Genomic DNA, 15,301 nt, shown 5'->3' on the forward strand with positions numbered 1-15,301 from the left:
TACAAATTCATATTTCTATGAAAATGGAGACGAAGTTTGAATAGAAAATTGTTTCATCTACTAAATATTAAGAGAAGCCCTATGATTTTGATATTTTATACAATTTTACATTTTGTGTGCATCTTTGCATCTCCAAATTACCCGTAAATGCACAAAACTTTGGAATCTATTAATAAAAAGAAAAAGAGGGAAAAAAGAAAAGAGATGAAGAAAATATCGTCTACCACATCTTCAATTTATCCAAGCTAATCTAAATGATTCCGTTGCTACTAGGAGAATTCGAAACAAAGGAGTCTGTAAATCGACCTGGGGCGAGATTTTTGGCCATCCATCATATTTCGAGGATCGCGGCGGGGCGACAGTGGCGGAAATGAAAAGGAAACATCGGGAACATTAATTTTACAACGACGAGATATCGCTCTGGTGCATGACAAAATTTGCATTAAATAGGATTTCGCAGACTTTGCGTTTCTCCTTGTCGACCCCATCGAGGCCACCGCTACCGACGTCGCGATGCTTCACTTTTTGCCCCTTTGCATACCTTTCCAGCCATCCAACCCCCAGCGCGCTTTTCCTCGTCCCGGATATATTTTCCCCGCCGTTTATAAAATTCCGACCACGCAGCGCCGGTTCAATACCGAAAAATGCTCGCCGGAAGCGAACTCGAGCGCGCGAGATAGGGGGCGCTTAGTCCGAAAGAAAAGATGCGTCCCATTAATGGGAAACGCGCGAGAGAATGGTTTGCACGCGGTGAAAATGGCGATGTTAGAGAGTTTTTACAAGGGAGAGAAGAAGTGGAGGTGACGTGGAATAGAGTAATTTGGCCGGAGAGTAAGTAAGGGGGGGGGGTGGAAATAGCGGCTGGGGGATGGGTAGTATTTTAGGGTGATTTGAAGTGAATATGTGCAACGAAATTTTACAGAACAGTTGGAAAAGTGTGACATGTTTGTAAATTATGAAATAGGCATATTGTGATCGTTGGCGTAGAGTCTTTTGGGGTTTGAAATTAGTAAAAGTGTGGAAGTGCACTTTTGTCGAAATGAAAACATGATTACTTATTTATTTATTTATTTTCATCATGTTAGCTTTATCAGGGAAATAGGTGAAGAATTCAAGCCTGAGAATAAAAGAGATAAATAAATAAGGAATATGAAGATGGTAGAACTATGCTATTCCATTCTTTCATTTTTCATGTCCCCTGCTACGGATCCTAAAGGGGATAACGAACTGAATATACCATAAACAAAAATATAGAGAGATAGAAGAATAAGCATAAATATCGCAACAAGAATAATCTAACAGCGTACTGTAACTATCGAAGAAAGGTATCTACGAAGCGAACAAAAATCCCATAAAAATGTAGTTTAAATGCAAACGTAAATTCCTCCGCAATTAAAACAGCGCCTAAGGTAATTTACATTTCAGACTCATAAAAATTCAACAGACAATAGAAAAAATAAACACGAATAGTAGCGATGAGAATAATCTAATACTTTTTAAAAAGGTATCTAACAAATAAAAAGATTTCTAAAAAGTACATTAATAACGATCACGGAAATCATAATCATCATTTCTTTATCGATTTTTACTATCGTTGCTCTACGGCAAACGCTAAAAAAAATTAAAACAACCCGAAAATAATCTGAATTCCACGTTCATAAAAATTCCACAGAGAAATCGTGTCAACAGGAAGGGACACGTGGCACACGTGGCACACGCTCGGATAATCAAAGGAAAGGCGGCGACGAGGAAGTTCAGGGATGTTTCGCGAAACTTTTCCATCGGCCTAACACACTTGACAAACGATAACGCGCACCCTACGCGTCACGACGCTCCTCATGGTCAAACGTAGACGTCGTGGAAGGCGCCACAGTACGTTTCCAGTTTTCGGGATCGTCGTCTCGTTATTGTCGCGACGACACGATACTCGTGACGCGACTAGATCTAGAGCCAGCCTTGGACATCGTAGGCGCGATAAGAATGGGGGTTGCTGATATCACGAATTATTTGGACAACGATAACACTGGGAAAGCAGCGAGAATTTTCTCCCGAAGATTACGAACACGATGGTAGGGAGAATCTATGCTGAGAGTATTTCCATGGGATTGGAGTTGATAGAGCCACGTTTTTGGGGAGCGATTCGGGCTACATGGTACGATGCTTTCTACGTTGCAATAGTTGGCAGAGATTGGACGAAGCTCGAGATTTGAATATCGATGTCTTATATATGTTTCGCATATGTACGCGTGTTTAAACGTAGTTCTTTTAAGCTGGAGTATTTGAAATGTCACTTGTTCGAAATTTAAATTTCATGGGCTAATGTCTGTTGTTAAATTTTGTTAAATTATTCAATCGATTATCGATCATATTAAAGTAGAAACTAGCTGTGAACTATATCAAAACGCTATGTAAAAGTATTCTTTAGAAAAAGATATTATGACACGGAATGTTATATCCGTGCGATTTACATTTAGATCGTCATAGAAGAAAAAACCGGTTATTCGTTGAATAAAGTTATCTTTATAATTATTCGCCAATTAATATGTATATTTTTACACCAAAGACTTACGTCCTTACGTAATTTCTTTGGACAATCGTCAACTTTTGTATACAAGTAATTAAGAGAATAGTCGATACCGTAATATACCTACTACTAAAATTTATGTCAGGTACTAAAATATACTCGGAAAAAATGTATTCTCACTCACCATCAAGTAACTGGAAGCATTACTGCTGGTGGATTCCCTCTTCCGTGTTGGCGCCAAATCCCTCTGAACCAATGACGTCATCTTCTTGTCATATTAGTCATCAAGATTCAACGCCGCTTAGCCACGAACGCGATGATTAATCGATGCAAACCGTGAAACTTTAATTGCACCTTATTTTCTCCACTGAGCATATAAACATAAACGAATCGGACACAAAATTGTCACGCACCACGAAACTACGTAATCTGTAACAAAAAGGAACACCCACATTCTCATGAATATTCATTAGAGTGTAAATTTATTACTATCATAAATCGTAAGAAAAGAACGAATAAGAGAGAGAGAGAGAGAGAGAGAGAGAGAGAGAATGAAGTTAGCCGGATTATTTTGAAAAAAAATTTCACAATGTACGTCTCAATCACCGTAAAATTTCTCCGGAATTATTTGCATCGCCGTGAGGGTCGAAATTTTCTGGCGTCAAATTTGTCGGTAATTTGCAGCGATATTTCATCGGTCTCAGTCCGGCCCCGAGGATTTAAATCGTAAGTTGCGCTAAAGCGACGGTTTATAGCGTCGTCGTTCAACGCTGCACGACGCTTGTTTCACGAGCTTTGGATTTACGAGGTCGGATTAAACGTAATCGAATCGTTTGCACGAAAGAGATCGAAAGAAATCGGGAGAGAATGACGAATGTTAAAAAAGCTTGACACCGATGACCTTTAATAACACAGGATATGTTTACATGAAAATCGGGGAATCGAAGGACTAGAAGGCTAGAGGATTAGAATTAGGAAACTGAACGATTAGATGGTTGCAGAATTAATTGAAAGACTGGAAGATCAGAGAGTTAGAAAATTGTAAAACTGGAAGGAATTGGATTGAAATGAACAACTAGAGGAATGAGATTAGAAAATCGAGGCGCTGGAGAACTGAAGAGGCCAAACATAAAAGAGGACAAACCTGACAAATAAATTTCAGATCGATAACGCGAAATATTTATCGAGAAACGTTTAATTTTTCAAACAAAACGTTCAATTTCCGTATAACGCTTCCGACTAAAATTCCCGTGAAATTGAATTTTCTACGGTCGCAAGCTCCCCCACACGGGCGAGATTTATTGTAAATTCACGTTTAACGTGGTTTACCTTTATCCATAGCCACTCGATGCTCCTTGACTGAGCTTTTCGGTCTCTAAATTCAATTCACTACACTTCATGGTGGATCGAGTACGAGGGGACAGGCCTAGCTGACAACACCGAGCAAATTCTTCCGTGAAAACCTTGCCAACAATGCGGTAAATTATACTGCACATCCGTTAGATATCGGGGGTTACGCGGACGAGATGCGATTAAGGGAATTCTAAATTCACAACAACCACTTTATTCGATTTTCCGCCGATAAGAATTTTAACCATCCAGGATATCGCAAATATTTCAATTACGCCAAGTGAAAGATCTCAAGTCGGAAGATTCTTAACATTCGAATTTTAATATCCTTCATTTTGGAATTTCTCATATATAATTCCGATAAAAAAATAGCAAAACCGTAAAGAGGACGTATCTTTAAAATTATTAATATCTCAACTTTATGAATACCGACGTTGATACTTGTTACACCAAACCATAGGTACAAAAATAACAAAGTACTATTATTATTATTATTAAACAATTGGTTGTACAGTATACCTGTACGATATTTATCTGTATCGAATCTATTTCGGTCACTTCCAGTCTCTCTCTTTCTCTCTCTCTCTTTTTCTAACTTTAATCTCACTTTTATTATCACTTTCTCTTTTCTACTCTAAATTATTTTCAAACCTCTGCTCTAGATTCTACTATCACCGCTCTTATCGCTCTTCTATACTTTGTACAATATCTTCTTTCTATTCTATTCCTATCTACCTCTATCAATCTATTTCTTCTGTCTATTTCTTTTTTTACCTTTCTCCTTTCTACTCTTCGTTCATCTGATATTTCTTCTTTTCTAGCCAATTCTTCGCTCTTCCTTTTCCGTACAATTTCATTTCACCTTGCCAGGCTTACTTCTCCACTTGCGCTTACTATCTCTACCCAATTTGAATCTTTATTTCTCGTTATTCTGCACTTTCTTATCACACCTTTCCACTTTCAACTCACCACATAATTTACATTCTTCTTTGCATTCTTCTCAATATCTACATTAATCGTCGAAATCTCGCTCTTGCTTTTAATTCATTTCCATTCCTCTAACTTCTTTTGCTTATTTTGATTTTTTCACGTTCGTCTCTCTTCCTCGTTGTTTCATATCCTTACCTCTTTGCTCTTCCCAGATTTCCTCTCCATTTTCTATTCCCTTTGCGTGATCATCTCTGTACCTGATCATTCTCTTAGTTCTAAAAATCTCTTTCTACTTTTCTCTTTCTACTTTCATATTACTATCTCCCGTTTCGCTAGTATCCTCTTGCATTTCCATCTGGTTGAATCTTTCTCGGTGCTTCCTAACTTCTCTTCGTATTTTACTGGTCCCGGGCCTGTTTCTATCGCGAATTTTTCTCTCCTCCTTTGATTTTAGCGATACGTGGCTCGCTGAATCTCTTCTATCGTCGTATGCTCGTTTGTAAAAAGAAAAAACGCTCCTAACTAGACTATCAAACAATCGTATCCTTAACTTCCGATCTTCCTTACATCTTCCTTCTCCTATGCTTCGCAATTATGCTATTTTCCACAATATCGTATTTCCTATTCTTGCTAAATCTTTTATATGTTTTTCATCAGTGTTATTGAACCTTACTTTATACATATAAAGGACTTGTGTAGGATGTTTGATCGTGAGATTTATTAAATGTTATCGCTTGTGGTTGAAATCGTCGAATATATTTAAAATAATAAATCAGTATACAAACTATATTTAGGAAAATAGGATCGCTAATGAGTCGTTAATTAGATCGCTGATAATTCGTTGATAACTGACTATAACTTCGTTAATAACTGATTCGCTCGCGATCGCGTCCGTTTATTTATACTGGCCGGGGAAGAGTCGGAAAATTCGAATTCGTCTTTGATCGACGATTGCACGTAGCGGCGACATTGTTTTACCTGGAATTTATTTATCGTTACGTTTCTTGCGTCAAGGCGGTGTCAATGTCCCGAGACAAAATAACAACATAAGTTGAATTGTCTTCTAACTCATGTGCCGCTACATACATTTTCCTATATTATTCGTATTCGATGTGTGTCTGCGCCTTAAAATTTCTCATAAACGCAGAAAAATCCAAATTATTTCTTGTGCACGAGAATACAGCTACAGATCCGAGATTCGAATGCAAATACGAGAAACAGCGATCGAAATGAACGGAATTCATCCGTCAATAACACGCGTTACATTTACCATTAATCTGCCCGATCGATCATGTGTCCCCGGGGATTCAAATGCATCTCCAGAGTGCTGTCCTGTCCGGTAATATCAATCTGCCACATTTTTTTCTTTCCATTCTACTCGTTTTACGCTCTAGGGACTGGAACCCTACATGTCCGCAACGGACACTAATTTACGAGCAGCGTCACATTGAAAATTCATAATGGGCAAAACTTGAAATTCCGCGGCTTTAATCAAGCCATCGACATTCATAGCTCGCCTTGACCCCTTGGGGGCTGCAACGGTTCTGTTACATCGCGCTGTTGGGATATAAACCGACCTTTCAGTCGTAAAACTCGAACGCGATCATCTTTTCGTTACTTTGCTCGCACGCGTGATTTTTTCAATTCTTTTGTATCGTTCGATACTTGACAGGTGCCAGGTGTAACACGTAGCGCGCGTCCTTTGTAAGGGTGTTAAAATCTCGATAAAAAAGAAGGAATATTTCTTTGAAGAGAATAGAGACAAAGCGTTGATTCAGGAAAATATTGAAAAATAGAAAAGAATAGACATTTTGTTGAAAATAGTAACGTGAGTTCCCGCTCGTCATCCATGTGCACACGCGCCAGTTACAGAAAATTAATAACTAGAAGATAGTTCTAGATACAGTTGATAGGTTTTTGTTTTTGTCCCTAGTCCATTTAAGAAAGTGGAATAAATGTTTTTCGGCTGAGAACGGTGTGATAGATTTATCCAAAGAATAAAATATTGCCATCCTACCTCTAAATACAGAAATAACGACACATTTTGATGCGACAAGTATTTTTCGAATATTTGAATATCTGTGCTTTTCCAGTGTTCGATGTTTTTAATATCTTCAGCAGCTTCTCTCGATCGCTTAAACCTTCGGAATTTTCAAGATAAATTAACTTTCAAAAACGAATTTACTTCCAGATTTGTGGATCTAATTGACGAAATTGGAATGTTTTAATTATTTCGATAAATGATGTTACGATGCGAAGATCGATGATTCTTTTTACGGGGGGCAGGCGCGTTCCCATGAAACAGCTGAATGTAATCGTTCATTGGTAGTTGCAGTCATTGCCCTGATTGGTCTCGATTAAAATCGACTTGCGAAATCGTCCGAACGATCCACGCTGATGACATCAGACAGTTATAAGAAAGCCTACGACGAACGCGTTCGATGTAACACCAACGTGCTTTGCGCAAGGAAAGAATGAATAATTCACAGGGTCTTACAACTAGAAGAAGAAAACCACGATGGTCAAATTATAATAAATTATTCGTTGATTCAGTGAAAATTTTTCGTGATTATTCGATAGACGTTATATTAAATAAATATTACCTTGTAATTGACATACCGATGAAATGAATTTTACGAATTAAATGATCGAGCGATTAATGTATTTTAATTGTTTAATAAGCCGAACTATAACATCTGTATCACGTACTATGTGTCTCCAAAATTATTCTTTTCTATTTTTTTCCCTTTTTAACACCGTGTACATAACTGATTTTCACATGCCGAAATGAAGTTGTCGTACTGTTGCGAGGATTACGTAATACAGCTAAAATTAGAGGTACGACGAAACTCCATTTATTTAAACGATATTTTGCTGCCCAAATATTCGCAAACATATTACCGAACTTATTACGCTTGATTAATAAAACGCGTACTTGCCTCCGTTACGTAACAAAGCGAGCAACCCATTCACGGAATATTAGCATATCGTTCATTTGCAAAATGACAATGACATAACGCAAAATTTGTAGTTTTAGCACATGGACAGAAAAAGACCGTAGAGTTCCGTGTACTTTTACTGATAGAGTCTTCTAAGCGAACTTGGAATATTCACTACGCGAGGGTAGTTGGCTGCATCGTCAGAAAACCATAACAATTCGGAATATTCAAACTCCATAAAATTGTGATCTTTGAGTTATGTGATTAGGGTTAGGTTGCAGCCAATGACTGATCCTTTATACTTACATCATCGATGAACGATATTGCTGCAACTTTTTCGATACTCGTCAATCGAAAAGGGAACAGACGAATCTCTGTGATATGAGAAAGTAACAAATTCTTCCAAACGTTATTTCTTTATCTACTCGATATTCTAAAAATCTTGTTAATACTATTACTTAATCCAAAGCTAAGAACGTAATTGACAGAACAGAGAACGTTTTTAAAGATTCTGATTTTGTTGCAATAGCTCTGTCATCGACCCGGAACACGTGCCGCTTAATTGAAAATGATCGTTCCTCGATGAAATTGGTTCAAACATGAATTATTATTATCAAAGAAACGATCACAGCCGAAGCCTCTAAAAATTAATTCTACACCCTCGTTTATTTCCCCGCTGACTCTCGTTAATATTCACCGTGAAACTCATTTACCAAACACGTCAGGGTTCTGCGGCGTTCGCCACCTTCTCCGAAACCAAAAGAAAAGGAAAACGAAGGAGAATCGTCTGGCTCGGACGGGGTTGGGTCTTTATTTTCGTCTGGTCGGGGGATTTAATAAAGTCTGGAGCAGGTGTCATTGGCGAGACGCAAAAACGTCAAAAGTGGTAGCAGGCCGTGGAGGTTTCTCTGAAAACCCCAACGTGTCTCAACCCCCTACGGTTATTCTCGCGTTCGATTTCGTTCGACGAACAAAGCTGCAGACGATAGAACTGTCGATCAATCCTCCGTCGTAGACGTAATCTCGACATTTTTGCCTCGTTAGAAGTTACTGGGAGGCCGCGTCCAGGATTTCAACGAGAATTCGATGTGATCCGCGCGGGGGCGAGGCTGTGAAAAACGTTCAGACACGCGTCATTGTGCGCGTAAATGGGCGTTTCGCTGGTTCTTCGGCTCAGGTGGTACGTATGAGGATCTTAGAAAAGGGTATTTCAGAGTTTAAATCGAGGGTGGAAATTTGCAAGGTAGCTCCAATTGGTATGGTAATATCGGGAACGGGATTTGCAGTTAAGTGGCGGATTTATGAAAGATTGTAAAAAGAGGGCAATGATGAATTTCGATCGTGCTACGATATTAGGCGTTTCAGTGTTTTAAGAAACGGATCAGACGATTATTTTGGAAGGTTGTGCATGGCGAATTTTAATTCATACGATACCAAAGGCGGGACTGTTTTTTGGAATTAAACAAAAAAGATATTTTGCAAGCTGGCGAAGAAAGTACGTCGATCGATTCCGCGTCAGTAGCGGGAACTCTAGTTAGATGATAGAAATATTTTGCAACGTGTAAACAAATGCTGATCGACGTTTCCCAATACAATGTCTTCACGCATCGTTCATTTGCCAGGTAGCTTCAATTGGTATGGTAATATCGGGAACGGGATTTGGAGTTAAGTTTTTATGAAAGATTGTAAATCGGCGGATTTATGAAAGATTGTAAAAAGAGGGCAATGATGAATTTCGATCGTGCTACGATATTAGGAGGCGTTTTAGGAAACGGATGAGACGATTACTTTGAAGTTGGTGCATGGCGAATTTTAATTGATACGGTACCAAACGCGGTACTGTTTTTTGGAATTAAACAAGAAAGATATTTTGCAAGCCGGCGAAGAAAGAACGTCCATTGATTCCGCGTCAGTAGCGAGAACTCGAGAACTCTTAGATGATAGAAATATGTTGCAACGTGTAAACGAATGCTGATCGATATTTCCCAGTACAATGTCTTCGCGCATCGTTCTCTATTCTCTTATGTTTTTTCCCAAACTAAGAACATTCCAAGACATCGATTGAAAAAATCTAATCGTAATTCAACGATTGTATGCGAAACTTTCTATCACATCAGATACACCGACCAGATACCAATCTCCATTATGCTGGCCGATAATCATATTCCACGATCCTGGCCAGAATATCCCCATCAACCTGAGAAATCACTTGCATGCGAAAAAAGAAAGCCCGCCCTCGATACATAGCCCGCAAGTTAATGCGCTTACAGTCCTCGAAAATACGAGTCCTCCGCTTGCTTCTCGAAGGGCGAGGCTTCCGAGCGACGTACATCAAATGGAAACGCTATATTCCTCTTTCTTCGACGAGGAAGCTCGATGAAAATTCGGTATATCCGACAACGTGCAATTTTCATTATCAAGCCGCGCGATCGTATCAAGACTTTATCAAGCTATCGCGACGAGTGACCTTGGCCAGAGACATTTTCGCGTCGCAAACGATATTAATGGCAACGTCGGCGTCGAGATTCGATTCTAAGGGCGAAGAAGGGTCGATTGGGTTATCTAGAGAGATATTAGAATCGCTGGATCCTCGATTCCTCGCAGAACTTTATGGAATCTTGCGCTAAATTAGATCTCGAACACGAGGAATTAGCGATTATCTTCTGAAAAATGTTTTCGCTCTGCTTCCTTAACCCTTTGCGCTCCTATGTCGTTTTATATTTGTTTTATATCTCAAGAGATCAAGTCCCACTCGACATTCTTTCAGTCTAGCTTTCAAAACTAGGATTGCATCCTGGAAATTGTTTCAGGATATATCATACAGTTAAAAGTTACAAAATACGACAATAGTGTGAATAAAACTGGTATTTAAGTGAATTTGCTTCTTCCTTTATTTACTTAAATTGTCTTATTTTTTAGTTAAAGTAAATTTCAAAGCGTCGGGAGCTGCTGGTACGAAATTGAAATAAAATTCGGAGTGAAAAGCTCCCAAAAAGGTTTGAGTCCCAAGCAGCGCTGTTTAGATTTTATATCGAAAAGTCCCAGTAAGTGTGAACGCTACGGACGACTTACGGTATTTTGAATTTCATTCTTATCTTCTGAATAATTTTTATTGAACAAAACTTGAAATATTTATGAATTAATAGTACGCATATATAGATGTATTTCATAAAGTAACAAATATGACGAGCGCTATTGAGCCGCTTGTTTCTTTTCGCAATCGATTAAGACGCTATCGCGCTGTCTGCGATTTTTCGACCTTATTTTTTCAATGATCCCTGGGACCCAAACAGCTAAAATGATACTTTATACGTCGGATATTACGTATCGGAATATTTGATTTCGATTTAAATTCAAACTTAGTCGCATCCTGTTTCCCAATTTTGTCTCGTCACGCGCTCGTGTAGTTTCTGAAAATTTTCTACCAAACGCCTCTCTTCCCTTTACTTTTCCGGATCTAATAACAAAGTTTGAAACTCTTACGCGTCTAAGTTTCTAAAGTCTTTCCGAAATGTTTACAAAGTTTAAGAGGTTTTTATCCTGGTTTCAGAGAATTCCTACTCGCGTGTGTTAAAAGTGTTTCTATGAGAAAAAGGATATGACGGAAACACGATGAACGATCGCGCTATGAAATTAGCCTAAATTGGCTGGACGGATGAACCCGCATACACCCGTATGTTGGTCGATGGAAACGAGGTTTGACACGCGTCTCGTCTTCTTCTTCATCTGTATCAAAGAACTTTCAGAAGTTCTTAGACGATGATCGACCGCCAAATGCTTTCAAATTTTCCTCAACCAAATTAGAAGTTGGAATATTACAGAGGCAGCTACTATTTATCGTTTTATTTATTCTCGAAGAAAAGTATCTCAACGAATTACGATGGAGATGAAAAGAAATTTTCTGAAGATTATTTCCCTCGTTGGAATATCGCAACAGTGCTACTTATTTTTTCGCTCAATTTAAATGGAATTTTCAATTTCAAAGAATTCGAACGTCTAACGATTCTTCTGACAAAAATTCTAAAATTATCATCGATGAAAAAAGAAATGAAAAATGCATAGGGGACGTAGAAGAAAATATTCCCAACATATTCGTTGACTATTATTGTTAGCGAAAAATATTTAATTCTACAGAAAGTCGGCCTGTTATTTCTTAGAAGGAACTTGTTAGAAGAAAATGCAGACGCAAGTCGATCGTTTCGAAACGCCAATCGACCAACTGAATAACATGAAACGGATCGTACGGTCAGCCTGGATGGATCCCGAACCGCATGATCGCAGTGTTTGGTAAACGGTGAGTGTTGATGTAAATTACTATTAATGAAACGAGACGTAACGGTGCAGCATCTAAATTGAAGCAATACGGTTTCTTTATCGTGTGCTGGACGAAAGGGGGAACAGGCAGAGGAGACAGACGAAGCTAAGTAGGCAGTCAGACAGTGTTGGTGTGTGAAACGATAAGTTAGCGAGCAACAAGCCCGAATACACTTTTAAAACACGCGCTCCCTTGCCTTACTCGCGTATACACTGGGTGATCTTAAATAAAGCGATCGAACATTTCTATTTAAACTTTGCTATAGTTTACGAATTCGTCTTTCAATTACGAATTTTACAGCAATCCCGCTATTCTTCCAACCAGTGGAAGTTTCGATGTTTGGAAAAAAATATTGCGTATAATTCAATTATAAAATGAACTACATAACGCTGACATTACACGAAAGCGATCAGACGAGCGCGAGAGTAGTAGAACGGTGAAAGTCTGCTGGAAAATTGCAGACACACTTCGTGAAACGTATTTGAATGATAAATAGACTGTTGATATTTATGCAAATTCATATGTTGACAAATATTCTTAAAGAAATGGAATCATTGCGAAAAATTGCTTCACCTACTGTTTTCATATCGTGAAAGTACTATCAGCTTGTCCGAAAAGTGGCATTCTTTTGCAGACGCGTCTTTCACAACGACGCATCTTCATACAAACACGAAACCTAATCTGTCAAACGTTGTGATTTTTATCTTGATAAAACAAAATGGATCATACGTAGTTCGATAAAATAATATAAAATGGAAAATGTTGTGCATACATTATTTCCTTATAAAACGAAAGAAACTTCTCGGACGACCTAATATATTCTGGAGATTTTATACGTTTTTGCATATTATGCGCATTTTCGCATCTTCAGATTTCCTAATAATAAACACCGAAAAATATCTACGGTTCAATGTCTCGATTTAAGCTTCAAGATTGTTACATTTTTACGACTTACAGCTATTAACTCGTCCACTGACTAATTGTTATTCGTCGACAAATTACGGTGCAGAGGAATTCATAAAATAGAAAGACGGACGAAGGGAACGAGTTTTTTGACTATCTCTATCAACCATCCTCGTTCGTTTCAAGTCTACATTCTCAAGAACCATCTCGAGAATGTTTCTCGAGCTCTAAAAACTTGTAACTCGCGTTACACGCGAAACACGCTTCTACCTATCGCCAAATCGATCTGTATTTCGCGCCCGGAGTCTGCGGGCGATTCGTCATTCGCGAGACGCGAGCAATCAGCGTAATTGGCGCCGGGAACTTGAACCGAGAAAGAACAAAAGGCTAACCGTACATCGTACTCTGGCAATAAATAATCGACGATACGAATCGCGGCTGTCCACGAATTCAAAAACCCTGGTAAACCATGTGGACACGCGTCTCGCGTCTCCTTCTCGTCGAAGAACGAAGGAAGGAATTCCCTGCACGCATCGGCCGTAGTTCCTGCTCCGTTGAATGAATCGTTCCCTTAGTTATGGCAGGCAAAAAAAGGAAAAAAATACGCAGGCGTGCAGCACCTCGAATTATAGTTACGGTGCCAGCGTACGATGAATCACCGTGCGACCGCGAGTTTTTGAAAGTTCCTGCGAACCGTCGACAATTATTCCTTTTCAAACCCACGCTAATGCCATTTTGTCCATTATTATTGTCCGCGTATCTAATACGACTGTTTCAAATATGTAACGTATAAAACTTCATTATCATATGGATAATAGATAATAAAATAAATATTCTCATGAACAACGAAGTATGCCTATTTAAAGGAAAACAATATTTTTCATTAATCATACATTTCTTCTATATTCTCTGCTATGTTTTACGTTTATTTTTAATCAAAAATACAAATATATATTATAATACGATATATATTAGGTTGTCCGAAAAGTGTCTTTTACAGATACGTCTTTTACAACGATGCATCTTTATACAAATACGAAACCTAGTCTGTCGAATATTGTGACCTTTATTTTGATAGAACAAAATGGATCGTACGTAATTCGATAAAATAATATAAAACGGGAAATATTGTGCATCCGTTATTTCCTTATAAAACGAAAGAAACTTTTCGGACCACCTAATACGACATATAAACACATGTAAAGTTTACATGGAAACGTAGAAATATCAAATATATAGCATAGAAGAGATTAAAAAGATGCAAATGTAAAATCAATTACTAAATTAGAAAAAAAACAAATGATTAAATTATTCTCAACGTACCTAGAGCACACGTGCATCAACAGCCACGCTCTCGATCAACGAAAAGTTTCCCAAAAAAATCTCTAATGGCTGGAACACCGAGGCACGCGTAGAAGATAAAAAAAAAAAAAAAAAAAGGAAAAAGAAACGGCACAAAAATTAGAAAGGACGGGGTGGAACGCGTTTTTCCGTTTGTTCACGTGGCGAGACACCGAAGACGCGCGCCGCCTCACACTTCTCAAAGTACGCGCGTCGCCGACTTCGCTCGAGCACGGCCACCGAGACACTGAACCACAGTCCTTGCCCTCGAAAACGCTCAGGTGGCCCGTCTGCAATGTAAACAGGGAGGCCTTGTTGCGATCCACATCGTTCTCCGTTTTCTTTTCATTCCCCTAATTTCTCATCTTTTCAAAAAATCTTCCACCATTTACATTTTCGACGTGGCAGTATAACACACGGCTATACTCCTTGACCTCTTTCCTTTGATCGCCAGTTTTTTTCACACAAGTACATTCCGTTGGTGCAAGAGTCGATTAGAATGGGGAAGGTGATCGAGTTCCTTTTAGAAGGAAGAGTGAAAGTGAATTTCGTGTGCGAGATAATTGACCGAGGCGAATGGAAAGTGGATGCAAATTACATCTCGTTAACGCGAAACTACCCTAAAATGTTCGATTCTTTACTCGAGGTATCTTGAGATTCGAAACAGAAGAAAATTTTCAAATTTGATTGTTTTCTTTCTGTCAACGTTGTTTAGAATGTTTACTAGACAGCCCGTGAATTGGAATTTAATGCCGACAATTTATCCGACTCTCTGAATATTCTTTCAATGATATTTCATGCTAAATATCGATGTGGAAAATCGGCGGACATAGTGCAACGTGCGTTATCTTACAATATCTAGTTTCGATATATTAAATCCAGACTTCTATTATAGCAGGATATCGTTTTATACGTTTCGTACGAACGCTAGTAAATGTTACGTTAATAAAATTACATTTTTCAAGCGACTCTACTCTTACTTGTTTTCACGTTACGGTG

The 15,301-nt window shown here is 38.5% G+C and overlaps 1 protein-coding gene across 2 annotated transcripts in view; it reads right to left on the reverse strand.

The window, feature by feature from the left end:
• LOC100643048 (protein sprint) overlaps positions 1 to 14,535 on the reverse strand; it is a 159,280-nt gene extending 144,745 nt beyond the window's left edge. The window contains exons 1-2 of one of the 2 annotated variants that reach the window (XM_048408926.1): positions 14,285 to 14,535; positions 2,709 to 2,953 (exon numbers count right to left, since the gene is read on the reverse strand). In XM_048408926.1, the coding sequence (XP_048264883.1) occupies positions 2,709 to 2,789 (81 nt within the window). In that variant the 5' untranslated portion in view covers positions 2,790 to 2,953; positions 14,285 to 14,535. Of the gene's footprint in view, positions 1 to 2,708; positions 2,954 to 4,648; positions 5,641 to 14,284 lie in introns of those variants that run through there. The other variant, XM_012312062.3, reaches the window with a different exon arrangement.
• Between the last annotated feature and the right edge of the window lie 766 nt (positions 14,536 to 15,301).

The sequence above is a fragment of the Bombus terrestris genome, chromosome 9 (assembly GCF_910591885.1).
Source record: "Bombus terrestris chromosome 9, iyBomTerr1.2, whole genome shotgun sequence".
Taxonomy (NCBI): domain Eukaryota; kingdom Metazoa; phylum Arthropoda; class Insecta; order Hymenoptera; family Apidae; genus Bombus; species Bombus terrestris.